The 27,971-nt window shown below is 39.7% G+C and overlaps 1 protein-coding gene across 3 annotated transcripts; it reads right to left on the bottom strand.

Moving 5' to 3' along the window:
• Positions 1 to 271: 271 nt before the first annotated feature.
• LOC125232627 (DNA-directed RNA polymerase III subunit RPC1) lies at positions 272 to 27,481 on the bottom strand. Of its 3 annotated transcripts, XM_048138370.1 has the most exons (27): positions 27,329 to 27,481; positions 26,813 to 26,948; positions 26,237 to 26,386; positions 25,474 to 25,815; positions 24,897 to 25,051; positions 23,643 to 23,820; positions 22,044 to 22,181; positions 20,925 to 21,122; positions 18,856 to 18,980; positions 17,454 to 17,565; positions 16,783 to 17,015; positions 15,767 to 15,867; positions 14,311 to 14,446; positions 9,956 to 10,189; positions 9,585 to 9,664; positions 7,406 to 7,519; positions 6,584 to 6,741; positions 5,474 to 5,646; positions 4,694 to 4,798; positions 4,310 to 4,499; positions 3,783 to 4,001; positions 3,388 to 3,506; positions 2,524 to 2,689; positions 2,060 to 2,106; positions 1,791 to 1,884; positions 1,232 to 1,432; positions 272 to 516 (listed from the first exon to the last, which is right to left on the bottom strand). In XM_048138370.1, the coding sequence occupies exons 1-27, from the start codon at positions 27,370 to 27,372 to the stop codon at positions 304 to 306; spliced, it is 4,161 nt and encodes a 1,386-aa protein (XP_047994327.1). In that variant the 5' UTR covers positions 27,373 to 27,481; the 3' UTR covers positions 272 to 303. The 3 variants fall into 3 exon arrangements, with proteins under 3 accessions (XP_047994327.1, XP_047994328.1, XP_047994329.1); XM_048138371.1 differs by lacking the exons at positions 23,643 to 23,820; positions 24,897 to 25,051; positions 25,474 to 25,815; ... (1 more) ...; positions 26,813 to 26,948; positions 27,329 to 27,481 and adding an exon at positions 23,371 to 23,475; XM_048138372.1 differs by lacking the exons at positions 23,643 to 23,820; positions 24,897 to 25,051; positions 25,474 to 25,815; ... (1 more) ...; positions 26,813 to 26,948; positions 27,329 to 27,481 and adding an exon at positions 23,230 to 23,334.
• Positions 27,482 to 27,971: the final 490 nt, after the last annotated feature.

Consider the following 27,971-nt stretch of genomic DNA (forward strand, 5'->3'; position numbering starts at 1 on the left):
ACACCAGTTCCGATGGCGTAGGGCACGCCCAGGATGATGGACTCGGAGACGCCGTTTACTGATTACAGATGGATCTTATCTTGTTGCAATAAGGGTTACAAATGGTAAGACCAGCTTTCAATGATAGTATGCAGCCTCGAACGTTCGCATTTTCTACCTTCTGCCGAGTTATGGGAGCCTGGTACTTTTGACGCAATGAGTCCAATATTATTATGCAAATTTAGGGTTAGAATGATGATGCGCTGTTGTTGCATTTGAAATAAAACACGACTTAAAACTTAAAAAACGTTTATTACAAATAACCTAGTCCCAGATTGAATTATGATACTCCGGGCGATCAAACAGAAGCTCCCTCTGTGTTCTAGGGGGTTCAGGAGCTGGTGAGTGCAGGAGCTGCAAGACACCAGTTCCGATGGCGCAGGGGACGCCCAGGATGATGGACTCGGAGACGCCGCTGATGCAGTCCTGCTGCCCGTAGTATGCGGCGTCGAAGAGGTGGTCTGCGGTCTTCTCGAACTAAGAACAAATAGGCAAATGGTTATGTTGCCATACAACTTGAAAGACATACATATTAGAATTTCATTTTTGGCACAAGCTTTTATCGCCGACTGTATCTTTCTTTCAACGGTCATCTACTGCTCTCAGAGACGTTTCTAAAAAGAAAAACCCCTCATTCGATGGGGATATGACGTTTCATAACAGAGTTCCTATGACCATCTTTCTGCTCCACCATCAGATCAACTCCATGATACCACAAAATTGCGTTGTCACGTGATTTACACGTGTGCAAAATTTCAGCTCAATCGGAAACCGGGAAGTGGGTCAAATTTAGCTTCTACGTTTTGACCCAAACTAACATACTAACAAGGCAAGTTGAATAAAAGCTTGTAATAAAAATGGCATAGGCCCTGAGCTGTAATCAAAGTTCTTTCGACACATTAATGAAAATGCGTCTTTTAGATATTTCGGATCCTAGACTGCTACTAAATAACCAAAATTATCATCAAAATGTAAGAATCCTGGATCTGTGTCGCATCAATACGAACGAGCGATAGGTAGAGCGTGTTGCGTATCGTTCGCCATGGAACGTAAGCGTCTAGCTACTTGTTTACCGCCCTAGCTAACAGCTAATACTTCACGTTCATTCCACAACCCTCTGTCCTTACGGTCAAACCTTATTTTAGATGCTAATCCAAATGGTTTAAGTATTAGGTACGCATCTGTTACTTACACTAGCAAGATTGAGCACTGAATCCTTCATCCTCGCTAACCCATATCGCGTGATCCCCAACACCTCGCCTCGCGCAGTCATCTGACCAGCCAGTAATTCCACATGGCGTCGATCCACGCTCATTCCGTGTCCCGCCATGACCGCTTGGATTTCGCTGATGATCGTGGACTTGGCTGCTTCGATGCCTAGCGTGTGGTACACCTGTCAAGTCAAAATACAAATGGCTGTAAAAAATATATTATGAAAAGCTCGTGGGTGCCACAAATAACTGTAAGGCGTAAAGGTAAAGGCCTCGTCAGACATGGTTGAATGAGCTTGACGCCTGTGACAGAGATTTCATTTCATTTCATTTATTATGAACCAACTTACACTAACAGATAAACCAAACATGTAAGTTATAGGTTACAGGTAAAAATTACAACACAGGACTATACAACTATACATAAAATTGAATTTACAATCTAGACAGTACTACGGAACATAATACACTGCATAATAGATTGGTGGGAGACTTCAGGGGATAGGGATACCTACTCAGAGGAATTACAAACTAAGTTACCTCCAATATGTTGTTAGAAGTGGTCTTCCTGCCATCGATACCGTATGTCGCCATTACGTCTCTTAGACCGTCGCCTTCCACGCACAATTTGTATCTGCAAATTTCAATATAACACAATATACAGTAATAGTATGTAATGTATTTAAAATTTAATCGCTTTCAATAAATTCAGTTTCAACGATAAATGATATAGAGGGCGTGTTATTTTCAGATTAGCTTATTACATGCATATAAATAATTTCACTACATATATAGTTAATGTTACTTACTTTACATCGCCACCTGTGTCGTCGCAAGCTATCACGCATCTCGCCACCTAAAACAAGCGTTAGCAATAAGTTTGCGCCTAATCTGTGATTTATTTATTTATTTAATCAAAAAGTAACACAGCATTACAGTTTACACCAAGGCACTGTGAAACTACAAAATACAAAACAAGACTTACAAAAAAAAATACAAAAGACATACAAAAAATAAACAAATCTAAACAAACGATCATGCAACTGGCGGGGTCGCCATGCGTAGTTTTAATACGTTAATGAAACAACAACATTTGTATTTACAAACTAGACGGATTTTATGGCGTTCACAAAATGATGCACCTACGTTTGAGTGTGCGATATGTGTGCTTTTGTAATCTACGGCAGACCCATCGAATATTTTTTGATTTCCCGTTGTCTGTGTTAGGTGTAAAATACACAGAAGAGACGCACGTACTGAGGTCACGGCTTACCTGTGGCAGCCCCTTGACGACGACAGTGGGCAGTTGTCGCGCCAGCTGTTGGAGCGACATATTGAGCCAGCCGCCGAGTTTGCTCGGCTCGGCTATGACCTTGATAGCCCAGTCCGACACCACTTCTATGTTGCCTGGTTTCACTTTCAATTTGGATGTGCATATTCTGCGAACAATTCATAATTTAGTACTATTAACCTTTAGTTTAGTATTTTTTGAGGACATTTTAGTACTAAAACAAAAATAAGAGAGTTTAATTTGATCATCAGCGTGTGCAGTGCCATGACTGCACCAATCTGTCTAGTATACTGTCGACGCATCGTCTCGAGGCAAATCAAAGATAATACTTCCAAATATATACTTAAACTGAAATAAATGTCATATACAAAGAATAAATGTCCAAGGCCTCCAAGTGTCCAAAGCTTGGACGCTGGTTCGATAGTTAAATAGTAATGTGACTACTAAAAATACAAAGTGAAACATTTTCTATGAATATAATTTAATTGTGACCTGTGTGGTGACGGGTTAAGAATTTCACCACCCCCTTTCTTCCAGTGGGTGTCGTAGAAGGCGACTGTGGGATATGGGGTAAATTGTGGCGTAGGCGAGAGACTGGCAACCTGTCACTGCAATGTCACAGTTTCGTTTTCTTTCAACCCCTTATTTGCCAAGATTGGCACTGTAACGTTAGCAGTTTCATGTGCTCTGCCTACCCCTATATGGGAAACAGGCGTGATTATATGTATGTATGTATGTAGTATAACTCACTTACTCACTGATTCAGTGACCCAAAAAGGAACTTGGCCTCCGAACCAAAGATCGGTTTGATAAGTTTCACATAACAGAACGCGTAAAACTACTCACGAATAAACGACGGAGTCGACGTTAACTTCGAGTGACAGCAGTCGGATGCGCTCCGCGTCCAGTCGGATGAGCAGGAAACATTCGTTGGGTAGATACACCTCTTCGATGTACGTTGTTATCTGAAAAACATCAGTACTAGTAACAAAATGTCTAGATATTGTCAGTGTGAAAAGAGAGATGATACAGAAAGTAACGATTTTTTTAAACAAATGCAGATAAATTATGCGCGACTTTAGTATATGCTGATCAAATCGATTAGTTCGAATTCGGCGAACGCACCACTGTATAGATTCCATCATTAACGGAGACGCGTACCTTGACTGGTAATGGCATGTTTTATCCATGATGACATGCATGAGGTATATCTTAGATTCTAGTACATTCTAAGTACGCACCTCTCCTAACGTTGTCTTTTCTAGTCTTCCTTTAACCCTTCTCGCAAACTCCTGGTCCAATGGTTGGACCAACTCGGCTGTTATGATTGGAGTCGAGATGTTTCTGGAAGCGTTGATGATTTCCTTGACGCGGGGTACGCCTTGGGTGATGTTCATGGAAGCGACGCCGGCAAAGTGGAAGGTTTTTAGGGTCATCTGAGTTCCAGGCTCTCCGATACTCTGGGGACAAAGGGCAATAAGTAAGAGTAAATTTTAGGGCTATACCTATGACTGTTTCAAGCAAAAGGTGTCACTATGAATGAAGTTACCTTTACGCATAAATGCCCCAGAATGTAATGCCATACCGTAAGATTGAACCAATATAACCATAATCCTTATGACACATTTAAATGTTAGTTCATGTACCGACAGCGGAGTCTGTCTCGATGATGCTCCGCTGGTGCTTGTCGGCCTTGAGTGAGACCCTCTAGTTGGTACCTAATAAAAACCATATACTTGAGAAATATGTAAATGATGGTGTTAAGTACCTGTGCGGCAAGAGCGCCTACGGCGGTGCCAGGCTCAATAATGCTCCTCTGGTACTTGTCGTGACAGACTCGGATGAACTTCACCAGTTGAGTGAGAGTCAGTCTCTCTAGTTGGTACACGATGCTGCCGCAGTGAGCGTATTTCGTGCGGAGGGAACGGACTTTATTGGCTATAGTTTTGAGGAACGTTCTGAAAAGAATACCAAATAAAGTACGACCGATCTCTTCCGCTTATTTAGAAAAAGATTTCAAAAAAGCAAAGCAACTACAAGTTTGTGCGGAATCGTGAAATATACGGCGAACAATGAATTATGTGACTCATCTCTTTCCGTATAGACTGTAAACTTTTATTATAAGTACTTACTAGTACGCTGTAATACTTACAAGAGTTCATTCTTGAATTCCTGTGTGCATGTTTTAAAGTCGTCCAAAGCTAAAGTCTCCTCCGCTGCCACTACAATACCATCGCCGTCCAACGGTTCCTCGTCCCTGGTAAATAATTTATGACAGTCAGTAGGTTAAAAAATCCATCATATTTGTATAGAGTCATTGGTAGAACTTATATCTGTCGGAGAACGAGCAAACTATGGTCTACGAGACGTTTTATCACGCTATATTTGACAAATAGAGCAAACAGGAGCTTCACGACTTCGTACAACCGGCCCGGTATTCAATTCAGTTCTACGCCATAGATGACGCTGCTGTCTAAAAAAATAGAATCCGAAAACAGATGACTGTAGGCAGTCAATGGATCTGCAGGAGATATGGGTATTCTTGGATTTAATTTGGCAGTTTGCTCGAAGTAACAGGTGGAATGTATTTTGTGTAATTAGTTTTGTGCAGTAAATTCTGTGATATGAACATTGAACATGTTATTTCAGTGAGAGCTCTCATCTACCACGATTGAAGATCCTGACAAGGTTATGTTGTGATACTCCCACGATCCGACATATCCTCGTGGCGCGCATCATACAAATTTTTTGCTAAGGAATTTTGATTCTTATTGTACTTGAGATTGAATTTAATTTCATTTGTTCGAAAAATTTAAGAAACAAAAGAAAATTTATTTTATTACTTTACATGAAAGTTAACATTCCATTGAAACCAAATGTACTTCAGAAAGTACATTGGGCGCCAAGAGGCTATTAAGAAATTGGTCTGTACCTGTGTAAGTTCTGTGCCCGGACGTCTTGCAGCACCCGGGGTAAGTCGACGGGTTGCCCCTTGGCCTCCATGTAACTTGGGTCGAGGCCGTCGCTGCCGTATTTGAACTGGACCACTTCGCCGGACGCATTCCGGACTGTCATGTCGTAGTGAAGGACTAGATCTTCTAGAGACTGTAAGCAAAAATACATTATCATATTCGGTAAAGGTTTTAAGTTCGGCAGCTGAAGAAGATGGCGCTGTACAGAACTATATGTTTTGTGTTAGACACTGAAATTCAGTGCCATGTGGATATAGTTATTTGTTATACAAGGGGGCAAAGTTGTATTTTAACGCCGAGTGTGGAATTGAGAAACGAGCAAGTGAAAGGATTCTATAGTTGAACCACGAGCGAAGCGAGTGGTTCGAGAATAGAATAGAATCCTGAACTTGCGAGTTTTTTAACACACGAGAAGTAAAATACATTTGCACCCGAGTGTAACACAAAACTTTTCCCTCACTATAGCGAGGAAACTACAACGCAAAAAATGTGTTTATCACTGCTTCCAGTAGTTCCACAGGTGGTAAATCATCTTTATTGCTAGATTCACCTACTTTTATCAATTTTAAAGCAGTTAATTTGACTTTATTCAAGGTCAAATTACTTTACCCACTAGTGGATAAAATGCGTTTTTACCCGCTGGTATTAAAGGACAAAACACGTGTTTCCGAGCTAGTGAGGGGAAAAAGTATGAAGATGTAAAGTATGTAGGTGTATTACTATTTTTTAAATTGTATTTGATGTATAATTGAATTTATCTTTTAGTAGTAGGAAATTTATTGCTCATAAAGTATATTTCATTACTGTAAATAGTAAAGTTTAGTTTTACAACGTTTTGACATTTGTATATTATAATTGACATTTAGCATGTAAACGACTTGGTGATATACTGTAAGTTTATTATGTGACTGAATAAATGAAATGAAATGTACTTGAGTCCCTACACTCATGTGCAATATACAAGTGAACTCAATGCTCCAGTATGATTTTTTGTGATTCGAAGATTTGAAAATGTACCTTAAATGGAGAAAGTACCTACGAGTTTAGTCAATTTCTAAATATAAACTTACCTTAACCAAACGTCGCTGTAAGTACCCAGTCTCAGCGGTCTTTACGGCCGTGTCGACCAGGCCTTCTCTTCCACCCATCGTGTGGAAGAAAAACTCCGTGGGCGTAAGGCCGGAGTAGAAGCTGTTCTCTACGAAGCCACGGGCCGCCGGGATTTTCGCTGAAAACAAAAATAATTATAAAGGGTCCCCCGACATCTAGCGTCTCGCGAGCGTCGCGTCGGGCCAACTATATGGGCAAAGCCTGACTCTGCGTCTTTTTCCATACAGTTGGCCCGACGCGACGCTCGCGAGACGCTAGATGTGGGGGGACCCTAAAACGTATAAATTAAATAAATTTAGCTGAGTGTGTGACTTCAAGGTCCGGCATAAAATTGTGTCGTTCTAGAGAATTTACTATTTTGGGAAACATTTTTACTCGAGAAGATTTCCCTCGGTAATTGGAGAACGTTTTTATAATGAAACGCACAAATCACGGATATCGGTATAGTAACGGATTTATTTCAATACCAGATATGGGAGCATAGACACCTGTTACACATATTCTTAACTAGATAGCGCTAGTAACCTTATTTTGATGTACTTACATCAACAACAGGTTTTGAGAACGACATTTACAGGATTAGGAAATATCGTACCATCGGCAACACTGTTAGCTGTACATTTGTAACTCACGGTTAGTGGGCTTAGTGGGCTGGCTCAGTGGGCAGTGAGCTGGGTTAGTGGGCTGTCAACTGTCAAATTTCATATAAAATGGTGGGTTAACCCACCATTTTCTTTGGTGCAAGCGGTCCTAAGTATACTAGAATTGACTTTTCTACTTACAGTGCCTCTCGAAATGTGGTAACGAGCGGTCTTCAAAGCCGTTAGGTACTCGCTTGCCGTTCAAAGCCTGCTGGCCCACGCAGGCAATCATCTGGGATATATTGATGTTCGATCCTGTTAACATATAAAAAAGGCTGGTTTTGCGACTCGTGAACATTACTATTTATTTTGAGGAGATAGAAGATTAAATACTGACAAAGAACCGAAAGGATCTAACTTAAAGCCAGAGTTGGGCAATAAGTAATCGACTAACGATTAACGATTAAAATTAGACGATTAATTAGTTTTAATCGATTGAAAAGAGCGAGTAATTAGTTGTAATCAAAGATCTCCGATTAACGTTAATCGCGAATAAATTAATCGTCGACTAATTTTGACGATTGATGTTTTATTTGATTAATTAGTCGAATAAAAAGTAGTAGTAGTAGTAGTAAAACACTTAATTGTACCAGAAAATAATACAACACAGAGGAAAAAGAGCTTATTATAAGTACAAAGGCGAACTTATCCCTTTAAGGGATCTCTTCCAGTTAACCTTTGAGCAATTGAGGGAGAATTGGAGATGGTAGGCATACAGTACAAACGGCGCAGGAAACGGATTCTACGTAATAATAAATTATAACTTACACTAACATGCAATATATACGAATAAATACATAATATACAACTATACAAATAGCAAATGACATAAATATATAATATATAAATTAAATATATATTTACATAATAAAAACTACAACTACAAAACCGCATACATCCAATACCTTAGTCTTCATCAGAGATCCAAAGCTTTTTTAGATTAGCCTTCAGCGACGCGACCGACTGACACTGTCGAAGAGATAAAGGCAAGGAGTTCCACAATTTAACTGCGTAGATTGTAAACGATTTATTATAGGACCTATGTTGGTGGGGCGGGATACTCAAAGTGAGATTCACACTGGAACGGAGCCGGTGCCCGCTACCGTCAGCCAAGTATTTAAATCGTTCTGAAAGATAGGGAGGGGAAGTAGGAGAAAATAAAACATTATACAGGAGAGAAACCACGTGCATGTCTCTACGGCGACGGATGGGCAGCCACTCCAGCTGGGAGCGAAAATGAGAGATGTGGTCAAATTTTCTTAAATTAAAAATGTATCTGATGCACACATTTTGCAAACGTTCGAGCTTGTCAAGTAGCTCCTCGGTAAGGTTCAAAAATGCGATATCCGCATAATCCAGAAGTGGAATCAAAAGCGACTGCGCAAGGACAACCTTTGTACGGAACGGAAGGAAGCTTTGGAGACGTCGAAGCGAGTGAAGAGAGGCAAAGAGTCGCCTGCTAATTTCAGTCACATGGGGTGCCCACGAGAGAGTCTGATCAATGACAATGCCTAAGTTCCTGACGGTAGAAGAGAAAGGAATGAGTGTTCCATCGAAGAAAATTTCAGGCACTGTCACTTCAGACAACTTGGAGATGAAATGAGGACTCCCAATCAAAATCGCTTGCGACTTCTTCGCACTAACCATAAGGCCAAAAGAAGCTGCCCAAGAACAAATAGAGTCGAGATCCCGGTTGATTCGGCTTATTAAAAAATCTAAATTGTCTATGCTTGCCGCTGAGTAGATTTGCAGGTCATCTGCATAGAGATGATAAGACGAAGCAAGAGACTTCGTGATCCCATCGATAAACAACGAAAAAAGTAAAGGAGATAGCACAGCGCCCTGCGGCACCCCCGCTGACAGATCGCACCAGGAGGAGACTGTGTCATCGACCATGACCCGTTGGCGTCTTCCAAGTAGATAGTCACGAAACCAAGAAAGAGTTAAAGGAGATAGGTTATAATTACGAAGAATAGCCAGAAGAATATCAAAATCCACGGAGTTAAAGGCACTGCTGAAATCTAGGAGAACCAGAGCTGTAACCTCTTTGTTTTCTATGTTGAGGCGGAAGTCGTCAGTAACCTTAACTAATGCCGAAACAGTACTATGCCCTGGGCGGAAGCCAGATTGAAAGGGATTAAAGAGATTATGTCTGTTAAGAAACGAAGAGAGAAGTCTGAAAAAGTTCATCGATTAATGCCCATCTCCGCTCAAAGCTCGGATGTCGTAGGATAACGGTGTCGTCAGCAGCCGTCTCTAATGAAGTTGTTCATCAAGACACATATTTTCCAGTTTTTATTTTCTTACAACTTTAAATTACCTTTAGATCCGCTCTGTGCCATGATAAGCGGTGCGTTGGTTGGATGTAATTCGCGGAAACACGCTTTGGCAGCCAATTCTCTAAAACAAAAATAATATAGAAGTTTCAATTTAAATTCACTTAGCATGTCTACCTCAAGAGTCCCCTCCATAGTACACCCGGGTTGGCACTGAAGTGTTCCCTTGTCCATCTCAAGGATGTAAGCATCACATTTGGAGTAACCGGACTCTAGAAGACGGTTCTTAGCTTCTATAAGAGATCTTTCGACTTAGTATTCGACTATAGAAATTGAAAAAGACAGGCCCGAATATACTGCCTTGCGGCACTCCCCAACTTTTAGTCCTAAAACACAAGTCTTTTTTATACCATACCTGATACTACTGAGCTCGCTCAACATTACTGCTTCCAGCGTCTCCTCCATACTACACCCAGGTTGGCACTGCAGCGTTCCCTTCTCCATCTCCAGGATGTAAGCGTCGCATTTGGAGTATCCGGACTCTAGCAGGCGGTTCTTGGCCTCGATGAGTCGGCGGCCGGGCGTGACGTCGATAATGCCGAAACTGAAGCCGCGGTTCATCATGTAGTAGGACGCCATGCGAGCTAGTCTGGAAGAAAGTTTAGCATTAGAAGGAAGAACTTATACAGCGCATGTATTCCATACGGGCGAATATCTTAATAACGATTGTATTACGTTAAAAATTAACAGACTTTAAAACTGAAACTGAAACATACACTAAAGAAAAAGCGATCAAGCCCACTGGTGGCGAAGCCGGGAATGGAACCCGCTACCGCCTCCAGGTATCGCGGCTGACGTGCTAAACCACTACACCACCCCGATCGCCGAGGTACCCGTCGAAATTTCTCTAGTTTATGTTATCTCTGAAGGCTAGGCGCCTTTGACCAACTTTAAGGGCGAGCAATATGTGCCTGCACCTCCTATATAAATCCTTTTGCAGGGTAGGTACATAAATAGCAAGTTGTCACTATTTATTATTAAATATTGCAAAAAGGCCGGGTCAGAAGTACTCGAAACCGACGAGCGTGTATGAGAAACGTTATGAAAGTGTGTGAAGCGAAAGTGATTTGTCAGGATCGTAGTAAATGGAAATCCGTGATCTCTGCCTACCCCTCTGGGAAACAGGCGTGATTGTATGTATGTATGTATGTCACTATTTACGACATATCTGTTAAAATGCAAAGTACTGTATGTATTGGTTGAAAAAGTAGCGTTATACTTTAGTTAGAACTTATAATTAGTATTATCAATTGTAATTTCAGTTCAACTTGTATATTGACGTGTAAAAGTGCCCCTGTGGCCTATTTGATGAATAAATAATTTGTAAAGGACTGGAGTCATACTAACTTTAAATATTTAGTTTCAAACCAACATACAAACCATCATCCAAATCCACAGCGCAGGCTTCGTCAAATACACCGGTCAAATCTTACATGAAAATCGGCTAAAAAAACAAAGTGTGATGTAAAGCTGGATTTTTGGTATGTTATTTGGAGTCCTTGGGGGAATGTAAGACTATATTTTGCAAGCAAAAAAAAAGTGTGCTAACTTCGTAATTTAAAAAAAAAAGTAAAAAAATCGGACTTTTTTTGGTTTTTATTTTTTTATTAAAAAACTATGCGTTTTTGGTCAAAAGTTGCTTTGTAATGTTGAAAGCGCATTAAATTTTAAACAGTTTGACACCTTTTTTATCAATGTCCGTCAAATAGTTTTCGAGATATGAAGCGTCAAAAAAGGTTAATTTTTGACGCATTTATAAGTATAAAATGTAGCGTTTTGCCAATATTTTTGGACAAATATCTGCAAAATACTTCATGATATGATATATATTGCAATATAACATTGTATAAAATTTATTTTGCTTTAGTTTTAGTGCAAATAAAGGTCAGTAAGACGAATGGTTACTTTGGTAAACAAAAAAAAATCTATAAATAGAGAAGCCAAGAGTCTGGTAGATTGGTTAAGGTAAAATAGTTTACGCTAAAAGTTTTAGGTTGAAAGTGCTATCTATTCGATCTTACTTTCTTAAAAAATTGTCTAAGCTAACTTTGCATCGATTTGACTATTACTAATGAAGAAATAAAATACAGTAAAATTTTGAAGTTTAGTAAACTAGAAAAATAAAACAGAATTAGTTACATTGTAGTGTGACAGGCCACACTCACACTACATTTTCCTTTTACATTTTCCTTTTTGAGGGTCCTGGTTCTGCATCTTGATGGCACAACTGTAGTGATAGAAAGTCCACTTGAGTTGTATTTGACCACCAATTGCTGTGGAATAAACTAGGGGAACGGAAAGCGCCCACTCCAATTATTAAGATACTGGAGAAGTGGTATTCCCAGCAGAAGGACGTAGTAAGATGGAAGTCAACTCTGTCCACAGCCAGCGGGCTAAACTGTGGCGTGAGACAAGGAGGCAGTATGTCTCCGGCTCTCTTCAGCGTGTACATGGATGGGCTGTCGCAGGCTTTGACCAGTACCGAGGTTGGCTGCTCCATCAATGGGCAAATGATAAATCACATCGCATATGCAGACGATATGGTCCTACTAGCACCATCTGTGGGAGCTATGCGTAAGATACTTGCAGAATGCGAGAGATACGCCATACAATCCGGACAAGTCTGAATTTATGCTCATGGAGGCAGCACAATATGCCCACACATGTACCACCTCTTTTGCTTGATGGAGTTAAATTGCGGAGAGTCCACGAAGTCAAATATCTTGGTCACATCTTGTCCAGTTTAAAAGACCAGGAAGACATAGAAAGGCAGAGGCGAGCCACCGCAGTAAGGGCAAACATGTTGGCTAGAAGATTCGCCAAATGTAGTGAACTAGTGACAGCGTAAAAAGACAGCTGTTCCTCAGTTTTTGTACAAGCGTGTATTGTATACTGTCGAGTTATGGTCCGACTACACCTGCGCGGCGGTGAGAGACCTGCGCGTGCAATACAACACATACTATGTACTGATATTTCGTTAAACGGAGAATACTATGATTCGGGCACGTCCACGACAACGCTCGTGAGATTGCATCGAATTCGATGTTATTGACCCTCAGTGATATGCTTTAAAAACCAGTCCGTACAAGAACAATTTCGGAACAATCTGATTCAATTAATGAGGGTTTTCTACTCGTAAATATTTTTTCCGCCAAGCGGCGATCCTGAGGTCTTTTTGACCGTAAATTTAACTTACTAAATAAATGTTGATTTGATATACGCAAATATGTGTCTGAGTAATACTTGAACAGCCCCCAAATAATAATAATTTATTCTCCGCTACACCTCCTGTAAATATATGTAAACTATGCCATTACCATCCACCGATTATTTCTGATCCAGTTATACTAGACTTACGATATAATCCTATTTTTTAGGGTTCCGTAGTCAACTAGGAACCCTTATAGTTTCGCCATGTCTGTCTGTCTGTCTGTCCGTCCGTCCGTCCGTCCGTCCGCGGATAATCTCAGCTCAGTAACCGTTAGCACTAGAAAGCTGAAATTTGGTACCAATATGTATATCAATCACGCCAACAAAGTGCAAAAAAAAAAATGGAAAAAAATGTTTTATTAGGGTACCCCCCCTACATGTAAAGTGGGGGCTGATATTTATTTTCATTTCAACCCCAACGTGTGATATATTGTTGGATAGGTATTTAAAAATGAATAAGGGTTTTTTGATAATATTCATATTTTCGGAAATAATCGCTCCTAAAGGAAAAAAAAGTGCGTCCCCCCCCCTCTAACTTTTGAACCATATGTTTAAAAAATATGAAAAAAATAACTTTATAAAGACTTTCTAGGAAAATTGTTTTGAACATGATAGGTTCAGTAGTTTTTGAGAAAAATACGGAAAACTACGGAACCCTACACTGAGCGTGGCCCGACACGCTCTTGGCCGGTTTTTAAATAACTGGCACACTTTTGGTCTTAAATGAAAGCTAGTGAAATTTTCTACATTTTATGTAATAGCCTGAGTTGTTTTGCTGATATCTGTCTCAAAATATTAGCAAAAGGAATATTTTCATAGAAAGGGGAAAAATGTTCTTTTTTTGACGCTTCATATCTCAAAAAATATTTGACGGACATTGATAAAAAAGATGTCAAACTGTTTGGAATTTAATGCGCTTTCAACATTACAAAGCAACTTTTGACCAAAAATGCATAGTTTTTTAATAAAACGGCAAATACCAAAAAAAGTCTGATTTTTTACTTTTTTTTTTTAAATTACGAAGTTAGCACACCATTTTTTTGCTTGCAAAATATAGTCCTACATTCCTCCAAGGACCCCAAATAACATACCAAAAATTCAGCTTTACATCACACTTTGTTTTTTTATTTCTCTTTTTGACCAGTGTAAAACGCGTAGTACAAAATAGCATCCGCAACAAACTTCGTCCAATCTACATCACTAATAATCCACCACATGCTTCGTCAAAAGTACAAGTAGACATGTGCCCGGTGCAAAAGTCCCAAAAATACTGGCTGCATTACCACGCTGCACTGCCAACGATATTTGCTGGATTTTTTTAGTTTCAATCAAATATACAGAGAGAGAGAGTAGAACAAATTGGAAAGAAAGAGAGGACACTACGATGTTTTTCGGACTTCTTAAATTCTACTCTGATTTTGCCCGTGATTTTGACGCGCAAGTGACTTTTTATGACGAAGTGTTATAAAGTATAAACTGTAAGGTTAAACTAAGATTTACCTCCACATGCCTCTAACAGCGTGCTCCTCGCCCCAATCTCTGAGCAGAATGTAGAAGATGCTGCTCTTGGTGCCAGAACCAAGGGTGCTCTTATCCATGGAGCCGCAGATCAGCTCAGAGTTGCGGATTATTACATCTGCCAATAATATTTACAACTTTTTATCATATGATATACTTAATAGGAGGTCCCAACCCTTTCTTACTTTGTAACACAATATCTGTGACCAATAAACGATTTTTCATTTTTTCATTTTCATTTTCATCACCATATAAACAAAGAATAAGAAGATTATGAGGAACAGTTACCCGCAAATATGTGATGATTTCTATACCTTGTCATATTAACGACTTGTTTCAAATGTAATATACGAAATTGTCAAACGTTGCAAAGCGACAAGGTACAGAAATCACTTATTTATTTATGGTGGTGACTAAACCAATGAAAATGAGAATATTTGCTTGGCAGGTTTATTTTGTACGGACAGCTAAGTAACACATATGGCTATTTCTCTAAAGTAGGAGTGAATAGGCTGTTAGTGTTACTGAACCACGTTATCAGGGCCCCATCTCTACTTGTCATCAGGTGGGACTAGTGCCAATCGCTGTAGGCCTAGCACGTAATTGCCGCGAGAGTATGTCGCCGCGAGATAGATGACACGTCTTCTTCTAACTGTATTAATGACATAAGAACGGGTAGTCTATCTTTCGGCGACATTCTCTCGCGGCAATGATTTGCTAACCAGTGCGACGCGTGAAAATTTTTGTTGGTAAAGCCAGAGGGGTTTTTGGGATCTGTTTTGTATGGACTTCTACAGATACTGCAAATTGTAGGGAACCCGTTGGGAATCGAGTTGTATCGACGCCACTGGTGCTAACCCTGATGCTGGTCAGTATACGATAATAGTTATTTGTTATACAAGGGGGCAAAGTTGTATTTTAACGCCGAGTGTGGAATTGAAAAACGAGCAAGAGAAAGGATCTATAGTTGAACCACGAGTGAAGCGAGTGGTTCGAGAATAGAATCCTGAACTTGCGAGTTTTTTTAACACACGAGAAGTAAAATACATTTGCACCCGAGTGTAACACAAAACTTTTCCCCTCACTATAGCGAGGAAACTACAACGCAAAAAATGCGTTTATCACTGCTTCCAGTAGTTCCAAAGGTGGTAAATCATCTTTATTACTAGATTCACCTACTTTTATCAATTTTAAAGCAGTTAATTTGACTTTATTCTAGGTCAAATTACTTTACCCACTAGTGGATAAAATGCGTTTTTACCCGCTGGTATTAAAGGACAAAACACGTGTTTCCGAGCTAGCGAGAGGAAAAAAATATAACCCTGCAAATTCATCTACATAACAAATTGAACAGAACTACATGCTTCATTATTTGTTTCTAATAGTTCTGTAATAGACGGCAGATAGATATGAAGATGAAAGGTGAATCATTACTTACATGAATCTTGAACGCACATATCCTTGTTGCTGGTGTAGTTCTTTCCCTTCGTTTCTAAGTTCGCCTTCACCTCGCACCGCTTGTTGGGTTTCAGGATCAAACTAAAAACCAAACAAATCATTTAGACTAAATTTACACTTTGTTCGTCTTTTCCATCACGGAACAATGGTGTTCCGGACGTTTGGGAGGCGCGCGTGGAGCCGAAGCAAACACGTTGAAGGCCTTTTGACACTTTGATGAAATGTAGGGGGTACACTGAGCGGATGCTGCCCTTGTTTCATGTTATGGGACTCACGCAAAGGCGGTGTAGGGACTATTTGGAAGTTGATGGACTCTAAAATGAACTGGGCTTATGCTATTTGATGAAAGTGAAGGACTAAGTACTGGGCTGTTGGATAAAAAACGGACGACTGCCTAATAAAACGGTATCAAATTTTATTTCCGGGAGACGGTGACTCAACGTCATAAAATCGGCCTCTCTAGTGAATTAGTATTATACTTACCTGAATATCTGCTTCCCAGTCCATAGGCCTAGGCTTGACTATTGAATATTGACATTTGATATTGGCTGAATGCAATAGCTGTCATAGGCAGTGCTTTAGTTTTTATGTTTAGTTCTCAAATTGGCTATGCGGCGCTAGTAGCACAGAATATATAATAGTACAAGTACAGAAGGCTCACTCCTTTGATGTTCACAAAACGGCGACATTCTAAATTTTTACCTACATTAACAAACGGACCGCACGCGTGCAGACGACATTGAATTCTATTGCGCCGCGCGAAGGTCGTCGCCACTGAATGGGCCGCGAACTCGCGGCCGCCGGCATGTACTTGTAGCGCGGCGAAAGGATCGCAGAGTGAGTCGCCCCTGCTAGTAGTACGATTGTTGACGTGTGGCTGTGCGGATTGTCCGCTGCCAGCAGACAGGCCGCTAGCTGTTGCGCCTCCTCGCGGGTGAAGATGTCCCGCTGGGTGATGAACCACTGGTGATGAAGTCTCTCTAGTGAACTAGTTACCTGAATATCTGCTTTCCAGTCCATAACCTCCTAGGTTTGAGTATAGCCGGTGGGGGCATGTCTATTCTCATAGTAGCATCAGGCCCGGCCAGTAGGCAGGCCGCTAGCTGTTGCGCCTCCTCGCGGGTGAAGAAGGTGTCTCGCTGGGTGATGAGATAGCCGCCGGTGATGAAGTCTTGCGTCGCTGCGATTAGGAGTTCGCCGTTTCGAGGGGTTACGAGGTTGGATTTGTTCTATTATGAAAACAAAGAAATGTAAAATATAAAATAACTAGCTTTAGCCCGCGGCTTCGCTAGAATTAAATGCGAAAATTGCGGAATGCTCCATTTAAACGTCCACCACCAATTTTTGAGGAAGTGGGGTGGTTAGAAAGAGACAAAAAGTATTTCACTCTCCATCCCTTCAACTATTTCCATTAAAAAAAATCACGTCAAGTCGTCGCTCCGTTTCGCCGTAAAAGACGGACAAACAAACAGACACGCACATTTTTTTAAATGTGTCTACTGAGAGTTTTTATTAATAACTATTATAAACAGGGGTAACCGAGGTTCATGTTATGAATGAGGCTTACAACATGGGACTCTTCTAATTTGAGGAAAAATGCCAAAAAAATTCAACGAAATACTTGCTTGAACTAACAATGAAATATGTACTTTCTATAATAGCCTTACCCCCATAAGAATAAGCGCTTCGGCCCTAGCCTCTTCAGTCTGCGGCAAATGCATGTTCATCTCATCGCCGTCGAAATCTGCGTTGTAAGGCGTACATACACACTCGTTGAACCTGAAAATTTAATTGTAACTAGAATAGAATAGAATAGAATAGAATAATGTTTATTCAGGCAACACACATTAATTATTATTAGGTGATACATACATACGTAAGGTGTACTCGGGTAATTCCGAACGTCGAAAACCGTCGGAAAATTCCGAAATTCAAATGATAATCACCCGTGATTCTATAGTAATAAGGATCCCTTTTCGGAATTGGCCGACGGTTTTCGACGTTCGGAATTACCCGAGTATACCTTATATTATAAATAGTATTAAGGATGTGATTGTTCCAGCTATATATTGATATATATATAATTATGCTATTTACCAGTAAGCACAGGTACTTGCGGCGTAATAGTAATATACATAATTATTATTCGAGCTATTTAGACTGATGCCATTGGGCAGCAACACCTTGTTGTGCCATTAAATTTATTTTTAGTTTTGCCTTAAATCCACTAACTGTAGTGCTCTCCCAAATTGGTGATGGAAGATTGTTCCAGCATTTCGTGGCAGCGTAACGAAAGCTGCCACGAAATGCTGCGGTATTGTGCCTTGGGCAGATCAGTCGAGGATTTACTCAAATTTAAGTAACATTAAGTATAATATAATTTCGATTGTTCCAAATACAATTATTGAAAAAGCGAATACTTTTACGTTTATCTCATTTGAATTAGAAGTAATTGAATTGCCTGATTTAGACGGCGTGAGAACTCGCATGTGATTTTAGTTACATTGAGGGCTGTTGAGGTTACATAAAAAAACGCAATGTAATAAAACTCGTATACGAGTTCTTGTACCGTCTAAATGGGCCCTTAGGGTTTATATTCGCGGTCAACAAATCCTGTGCTTTGGGAAATTTTGTTAAATAAATAAAATTGGCAGTACTACCAAAACATACCTACTTAAAACACTATTCGAATAAAAATAATTTCGATTATTTTACAATCCCAAAAAAAAATGATTAAAGAGAAAAGACACAAATATGATTTGCCACAATAGGCTAGTTTCCTACTAGTCAAATCAGCTTCTTTTTATGAACTGTCAAAACGATTTGCTAATATGGAATTACTATGAAATACTGAGGAGTGACGTCACGGTCAATTCATTTACTTTATATCTTTCTCTTTGACTTATTAAATATAAATTAGGTTTAAAAATAACTAATGTGCATATTTTTCTACTCATTATGTGGTGCTTTATTTCGTGCACTGCTTAAAATATTTCATTTTAAGTATAGAAAACTAGCCTATTATTTGAACTTAAATCAAGTAGAAAATTAGGGATGATTTTCTCATACCTGAAGGTCCTCTGTGGCTGCACCTTTGCCTTGTGACACATGATGGACAGTTTGTGGAGCGAGGGCTGTCGGTTGAATAACACTACATCGCCGTCCACCAGGTGTCGCTCCACTATGTCGCCGCACTGGAAAATTAACCTTAGGTTAGTGGAGTAGAATTCATGTAACTACCCATACTAATATCATAAATGGGAAAGTGTGTGTGTCTGTTTGTTTGTCCGTCTTTCACGGCAAAACTGAGCGACGAATTGACGTGTTTTTTTGAGTGGAGATAGTTGGAGGGATGGAGAGTGACATAGGCTACTTTTTGTCTCTTTCTAACGTGAGCAAAGCCGCGGGCAAAAGCTAGTAACACAATAAGTATATTTATGTAAATTTGTAAGTAGGTATACTCGTATTATGTAGTTTTATTTTTGTAAACGTTTGTATGATGTGATATGTATGTAACCATTTAGGTTTATTAAGTAGATATTCCATTTCTCGTCTTGTTATATTTCTTGCACCTATTAGCTCTTATTGATCTCTGTTTGGCCCAAAGGTTAGCTGGTAGAGAATGCCTGTTGGTATTAAGTTCGCCTTTTGTACATTTTTTTTACTGTGAAAATGAAAATGAAATATTTATTTTTCAAGTAGGCATATTACAATGCGCATATGAACGTCAAATAAAGCTACGCCGGCTCTAACCCTACGCCTCAGCCTCGAGAAGATTTCAGTCCCCCCTCAGTTGGGAGGGGGGTATCCACTATGGGACCGGCAAGAAACTCGGCGGGCAACTTCTTTTCAAAACATTACATCTTATAATTAACATGCATTAAATAACAAGATACAATTTAACATGCAAAAGTATTCATCAAAGAATATGAACAGACTAGGTACTCTATGGAAATTAATTTCAATAAATTATATTATTGCTTAATAATACGTCGTTCTTCTTCATTAAAGTTCATGTGCAATAAAGTTTAAATAAATAAATAAATAAGGTTAGTTTGTCCCATCATAGTTCATTTTCTTATTTTTAATTTGAAACTTACTAGTATAAACATTGGTGAGAATTTCGTTTGTTTCAAAAACAAATGAAACAAAAGAAATGCTAGTTTATTTGGTCCGTGAAAGATGCAAATTCGATTGCGACCACTATGTACATTGGGTCTTACGAGGATAGAGTTAAGTGAGGGCTTCATTGACTATGATAGCTTGAGACGCCTATCTAAATTGACCATAAAGTATCGTTTTCATTGGAAATAAGCATGCAGTAAAGATTGAAGCCTAGACACGTATAGACCAGTGCTGGAAGTCGCCAGCAATATGCTGAGGTTAAACCATTTCGTGGCACCTTCTCGTTTTTATGTGTTCCTATTTGTAATATTTTTCTCTTTTGTGTGTTTACGAATAAAATTTATTCTATTCTATTCTATAACTAACTATAGGAGATATCATATGCATATGCACAATGGCCACAATGCCAACTCCTTGGTAACCTGTAGACTCCTTTTTTTAAAGAGATTCACACAATGAGATAAGAATGGATTCAGTAGGTAAAGCAAGATTGTCCTGGGTCCTATCTGGGCATAAATAAATAAATAAATAAATATTATAGGACATTCTTACACAGATTGACTGAGTCCCACGGTAAGCTCAAGAAGGCTTGTGTTGCAGGTACTCAGACAACGATATATATAATATATAAATACTTATATACATAGAAAACATCCATGACTCAGGAACAAATATCTGTGCTCATCACACAAATAAATGCCCTAACCGGGATTCGAACCCCCTACCCATACCCTTGAATGTCTTAATTTCGCCTTGATTAGCATTAGTTCTTGAGCGATCTTCTCACAGTTTCCATCGATAGCTTGCGCTGGAGTTGTCTGTCCTTAGAGAGCAATATAAATCTGTAGTTTGTATATTGTTGACTAACCTTCAGTTCTTGCGCGATCTTCTCCCGGTTGCCGTATTTAAGATACTTCTTGTGCGGTAACCCTCGTTGCCGTACGTAATTGGCCCCGGGATGGTGGTCGTAGAGAGAGTCAGCTACAGTGACGAGTGAGACAGGTGTATCTAACCTTCAGTTCTTGCGCGATCTTCTCCCGGTTGCCGTACTTGAGGTACTTCTTGTGCGGTAACCCTCGTTGCTGCACGTAGTTTGCCCCGGGATGGTGGTCGGGACCGTTGCGGACGAGCTGCCGGAGCCAGTGCAAGTTCGCCGGGAACACACGCTCTGGGTAGGTGAGGATCTTGGCTACGTGGACTGGGACGCCCACCTGGAAGTAGAAAGAAAAATGTATCAGCAGTTCTCGAAAAGTTTGTACAAACATTAAGGAAAAAGTTAAATTTGTTTTTATTATTCCTATTTTGTTACCAAGATTTTTTTGATGAATTGAGATTTTAGTAAGTTTTATTTCGTCATTAAGCTTCTCTAGTATCTATATTTTCTTAATTATAACAATTATCCTGTACATATCTTACGAAAGTCGACTTATATTACTAAATGTTGGTAACAAGATAGGATCAATTAAAATTTGCTGACGTGGCTATGTACTGTAACAGTACTGGGAACTGCTTGTATGTCTTCTAGATTAGCCGGGTCCACACAGAGTGACCTGTGTTGCGAGGTAATTTCCTCGCGCGTCAAACGGCCAATGCAGGAAAATGCGCGTGTTGCTTCGACCAAGTCACATATAACATCCCATTAAGGGATAAGTCAGCCTACATTGTATATTACTGACTCTGTAACTGTGTCTCTTTTGATTCCTTTATGTACAATAAAGCTTATAAATACATAAATACATAACATATGCGTTTTTCCCCGAGACGCCACGCCACTTGCCAAATGTGGGTCCGGCTATTATAACAGACAGACAAGAAACACACCTCACGAAATGATTACATCGTGTTGCTCACGAGAATGATTGCAGAAAGAGTAATGGAAACTGTTAAAACATTGCTTGTGCCCTGTTCTTATCTGATGGAATTTGTTCTATGATCTCGATAAAGACATTTTTCATCCATAGATATTTACCACTTTATTCATAAACGTTCATTAAAGTTATCAAGCCGATAAAGTTCGTTTGTCCCTTTCTATCACGCCAATACGTCGGAAAGGGACAAACGAACTTTATCGGTTTTCGGAACTTATCGGAAGGGGGTTAGAATCTAGCCCATTTGTTGTCATTGATATTTACCTCCTGAATCTGTAGATTAGGGTCGGGAGAGATGACGGTCCGGCTGGAGAAATCCACACGCTTCCCCGACAAGTTGCCTCGGAATCTGCCCTGTTTGCCTTTCAGCCGTTGCACAAGACCGCGTCCGGGTTTTTTAGGCTGTTAACCAAAAATATATATTTAAATCGACTCAACGATTTGAGTCGACTGTGGGATATGGGTTAAATTGTGGCGTAGGCGAGAGGCTGGCAACCTGTCACTGCAATGTCACAATTTGGACTTCTTTCAACCCCTTTTTGCCAAAAGTGGCACTGAAACTTAGTATTCATGTGCTCTGCCTACCCCTTTATGGGATACAGGCGTGATTATATGCATGTATGTATATATTTAAATGAAGTCACTAAATAGAAAACGAGGGATATTAAAATAGAAAAGAGGTAGGTACATTATAAAGATACTGACAATGTAATGCATAGCCCAACCCACTGAAGGTGGGAACTTGCTATATCTATTTAAAATATTATTTTCCACAGAGAAAGATCTTTTGGAATTTCGAAGCCCCTTATAAAGGGAACGACACAAGCTGCGTTCATCGCCGCGTTTAACGCAGGCGCCCTATAACTGGATTACAATGAATCCAAAGTACAGTCAGCTGCAGAGAAAAGTAGACTCCCCTGCATATACATTTGTATCTATCTACTTTTCTCTGCAGCTGACTGTACCTACTAACTTATTTTACGTAATATTGTCTACGGTTACCGCGATAGTTACTCATGAAATAAAACTATGGAAACGGATTAAGTCGCGTATAATAAATTTACAATTCATCCCGACGTTTCGAACACTTTACAGCATTCGTGGTCAACGGGTGACTGAGAAAAAATTACAATGTGCAAAAGCTACCCACATACAAGAAATATTAACGAACCATGACCACAAATAATATAGATTTCTAAGGCAGGTTCACACACTATTAATAAAGCTAGTTATACAATATTCAACAAATTTACCATTACTATGTTAAAAAATAATTGATTAATTAATCTACACAAAATTGACAAAAACAAACTGCAAATGTCCAACACCGTACAACACAAATGCCTCACAGTCTTCGTCGTGCTTGTTCCATTATGATGTACTACTGGATCCCAAGCTGGTGGTAAAGTAAAGCCATCTTCTCTACGTACCTGTCGCTTATTTTACGTACCTGCATTGAAAGTGGAATACCAGACATCTCGCTATTAATATACAGCGCAGCATGAAGCTGCAGATAGTCCCAGTCTTCCTGCACCAGCTCGCTTTTGCCGCCGCTGGCTATATCTGTCTCACTCTACTCTAGTGACTATACCTGCATGGAGAGCGGGATGCCAGACATCTCGCTATTAATATACAGCGCGGCATGCAGCTGCAGATAGTCCCAGTCTTCCTGCACCAGCTCGCTTTTGCCGCCGCTGGCTATATCTGTCTCACTCTAGTGACTATACCTGCATGGAGAGCGGGATGCCAGACATCTCGCTATTAATATACAGCGCGGCATGCAACTGTAGATAGTCCCAGTCTTCCTGCACCAGCTCGCTTTTGCCGCCGCTGGCTATATCTGTCTCACTCTAGTGACTATACCTGCATGGAGAGCGGGATGCCAGACATCTCGCTATTAATATACAGCGCGGCATGCAACTGTAGATAGTCCCAGTCTTCCTGCACCAGCTCGCTTTTGCCGCCGCTGGCTATGTGACGAGCTATGACGTCATTGATGAGGAGGATTTCTGACTGCTTCATTGTTAGATCATCTTCGTTCCTGTGGAAAATGTAAGATAAGGCCTTGTGGAACGACTTTGCACAGATTTAGCAAGATTTATCCAATTATCATGCTGTTTTCTTTCTTTGTGAGCGTGCGACTTCCAATCCGGAGGTCGCTGGTTCGAACTCTGGCTCGTACCAATGAGTTCTTCGGAACTTACGTGCGAACTGTCATTTGATATTTGCCAGTGCTTTTCGGTGAAGGAAAACATCGAGAGGAAACCGAGTTAATGATTTGATTTGATTTGATTTATTTATGCATGTGGAGAATGGGTTACAATTAGGTTCTATTTGCTACTCAAGTAATCCCAATAAGGCCTAGTTACCCTTAAAGTGCCTACGCCAAATCTTGGGATTAGTTGTCGACCCCAGTGCGGACCCGAGGCTCCCATGAGCCGTGGCAGTATGCCGGAATAACGCAAGGAGGATAATGATGCTGTTTTCTTTCATGTATGACATATATTTAAATTGTCAAGAATTAGACTTATATTGACCGGGATATAGACCGTGATTACCTTTTTGATTTTTGTCGAGCTCCCGATATTTCAACGCAGTTGCATGCATCATGATCACGGAAAACTGACGAAGGCGGGTGGATGTTAAAGTTGCATAGACAGCGCGCGATCTACCCTCCTGCATGCAACTGCGTCAAAACTCTTATTGTCAAGAATTATTTCTAATTAACACAAGTTAAATTATAATCTATTGAAAATATTTCAACTTGTGGTATCTTAAAGTAGTCACACTACTATATACATATATAAATTAAAACCGAAATAAATTACACATATGAAAGAAAAAGTGACCAAGGCCTCTGGTGCCTGAGGCTGGAAACGAACCAGTGTACTCTGCAATCGCGGCAGATGCCTGTTTATCCGCTCGGCCACCCAGGTCACATTTGCTGAGGTCGAAATTATCTCTCATATGAGTAATCTATACAAGGACTCGTAGCGCCCTCTGACCAACCCTAGGGTAGAACAGTATGGTTCTTGCCCCCCATGTGAGGTCACTTCTTTCATATGTGTAATTTATTTCGGTTTTAAGTCAAGAGTTATCTTATTTTTCAGTACTCACGTGCCAGCCTTGATGTCGGAGACGACACTGGGTCGGATACACAGTGGGGGGACGGGTAACCGAGTCAGGATCAAGTCTTCAGGGCGGGAGATCTTGGCGTTCATGCCTAGGAGTGGGATGTCTTCATCAGGGATGCGACGGAATAGGTTCAGCACCTGAGAATATTAAATTTTTTCTATGCTACAATTTTCCTAACAACTTTTTATGACCAACTTACCTTACCTTCTCTACCTTTTTTACTATAATTCTCTAGAGGTCAGGACTCAGGTCAACTGATCAGTCTAAACTATAATTACCTACACTCATGCGAATACAATGGCAGCAAAAGCCACCAAACCATACTCAAAATAAAAAGTGCCGCTCGCTAATAATAAGAGAATAAATGCCCAAATCACGTATGTAACTTAATACTCGTATTGTCTTTGGTTACAACAATAGTTACTCATGAAAAGGAAAACTAGTAATGGGGATGGCCAGCTGAAATATATTCAAGAAAGCTCCAACAAAGTTTGCGCAAAACAAATTACAGAATATTGTATTTTAGTACTTTCACATAAACAAATATAAAAATCCTCACCTGCAAAGGGCTAAGCTCAATAATCAGCCCGCTCTGTATCATCGTCGCTAGCTCCTTATTCGACTGCTTCGCCTCATGGAACTGCTTCAACACCTTCTGCACAATCGGGTCTGTCGGCTTCTTCGCACGGTACTTATCATGGATAATCTTCAAAATCCCCGCTGAACTCTTCTTGACTATGCCGTTCAGGGACTCGCAGGAAGGACATTTTGTGCAGGTCTTGGCTTTCTTTAGAACTGCTGCTCGGAGAGCTTTCTTGTGTAGGTATGAGAGCTCAGGGTTGAGGAATTTGCGGCGGAAGTTCTTCTTTATATTTTCTTGGAGCATTACTTTTGAACATTCCTATAACCAGAAATAAGTTGTGAATTAATGACAACTTACTAACATTCTTTTCAGGTAAATTTTTTTACAAAGTTGATAATGATAACATTATTTTATTAATAATTTCGGTTTAATGTGTGTATTATGTAAATAAAGCATGTTTAATGTGTGTATTGTGTAGCTTTACACAACTTTAGCTTTATTTCCATTTTAAAATACTAGCTTTGTTAGGCAGCGTTCCCACTTAAGCGTCGCGTGTCTCGGGGCGCACAACAGACGTCCGCGCCTCAGGACATGCGTCTCTTAGATGTGACCGGACCCTTAAACTGGTGTCCATAGCCTGTGTAGCAGATCATTATGAGATATGTGAAATTTTCCATTTTATTTACTTTTATTAGCATACAGTATATTTGATAATATTGTATATTTAGTATTAACTTACTTTACAGATGGTCTGCAATATAGTAATGATGGACCGGAAGTAGCCAACATGGAAGACAGGCAGTGCCAGCTCAATGTAGCCAAAATGGCCGACACACTCCGCCAGACCCAGGCCACAAGTGTCACAGTTGGCATTCTTCTGGTTTGTGCCCTGTGGAACAAACAAATATTACATAAATTTTATTAATTAACATATGCTACTAGCTTAACTAGCTACCAAATAAATAAAACTATGCTGTGTCTGCTTTCCACCCTTAAATTGCCAAGACTCACACTGAAGTTAGAGCAGCGTTTTGTGCTCTACCTATCTTGTTTGGGAAAAGGTACAGGCATAAGTGTATGCATGTATGCTGTAACTTAGTTTTGTTGAATAGTTTTTAAAATTCATTGGAATATTTTTATTACACAGATTTTTAATGAACTGATTCTTAAAAAAAAATAGTAAAATTTGGTAAGAGTACAAATACTACAACTCATTTATGACAAATCAATGGTTTCAGTCACATCTTAAATATTTTATTTCCTTTATTCATCTTTCTTCTTATAATTATGAATGAAAACTATTTTTCAAAAGTACCATCCTCCTGTCCAGCACTCCGTAAGCAGCCGGCACTCGCTGGCCATCCTGAGCATACAGGTTCTTGGTGATCACTCGGATGTGCGCCGCCTGCTGGATGTCCGACCCACTGTCTACGTTGAACGTGACATGTGATCTAAATAGTAAAAATTGTTTTCAATTTCACTTTACCTCTAATCATTTTGTGAAAGGTGTTAGAAATACATTAACAAAGGAAAAATGGATACAGATAGGTTAATTATTTGTAATAATTAATCAATCAGTATAAATATTTACTTGAAATGTTAACAAGGTAAAAATTAAGTTATGAAAGTATGAGAATTGGCTGAATCCATAACATGTATTATGAAGCAATAATTTCGTTTTAATTTATTAAAACTATCCCTACGTTAAGGCTGATGTATCAAAGAAGCCTTACGCATAAATTAAGTGGTAATATTAACTGGAATTATTGCAAAAAGAGCATACATTTCGGAAGCAAGAAGTACAACCTGAAGTAAACATAACCTAACTTACATTTTTCTACCGACGTCTGTTTCGCGATATTGCTCTTTAGGCATCTTGGATAATTAATAAGACACTAAATCAAAACATATTTTACTTAAAACATAAAGTATTCATTGAATAAATACTGCTAACAAATCATCTGTGATCTGATTGAGCAAGGCATGCCTGTCAAAATTGTCAAAAAGTTGTCGATAGCAGCCGGTCTGTTTAAGCTTCAGTTAAATGATCGATAGTAAGTATGGGAGTCGATTAAAACTCGATGCCACAATCAGTGAAAAAAAGTGGTAACATTCTATACAGAGCAGATCATAGAACGTAGAAACCTCTAGACGACGGGTATATGACGTTATCGTAGCACCACTTTTCTATTTCAACAATATATGAGTATATGACTGATAGCCAGGTGGAGAGAAAAAGCAGTACCAGAGGTACTGATTGATGGAGTAGAATATACAGGGTGTATTTTGATAGCGGGTCAGTGAGGACAGCTACCAGATCCCGTGTTGCTACGCGAAAACGGTCTTAGGAGACCTCCCTTTGATTTTTAATTTTAGAAAATTGACGTTTACAGATTTTGGAAAAAACATACAGGGTGCGAGAAAAAGGTCATTTTCACAAGCTTTTTTTTTACACCAATGCATCCCATTCCGGT

The sequence above is a fragment of the Leguminivora glycinivorella genome, chromosome 13, assembly GCF_023078275.1.
Source record: "Leguminivora glycinivorella isolate SPB_JAAS2020 chromosome 13, LegGlyc_1.1, whole genome shotgun sequence".
Taxonomy (NCBI): Eukaryota; Metazoa; Arthropoda; class Insecta; order Lepidoptera; family Tortricidae; genus Leguminivora; species Leguminivora glycinivorella.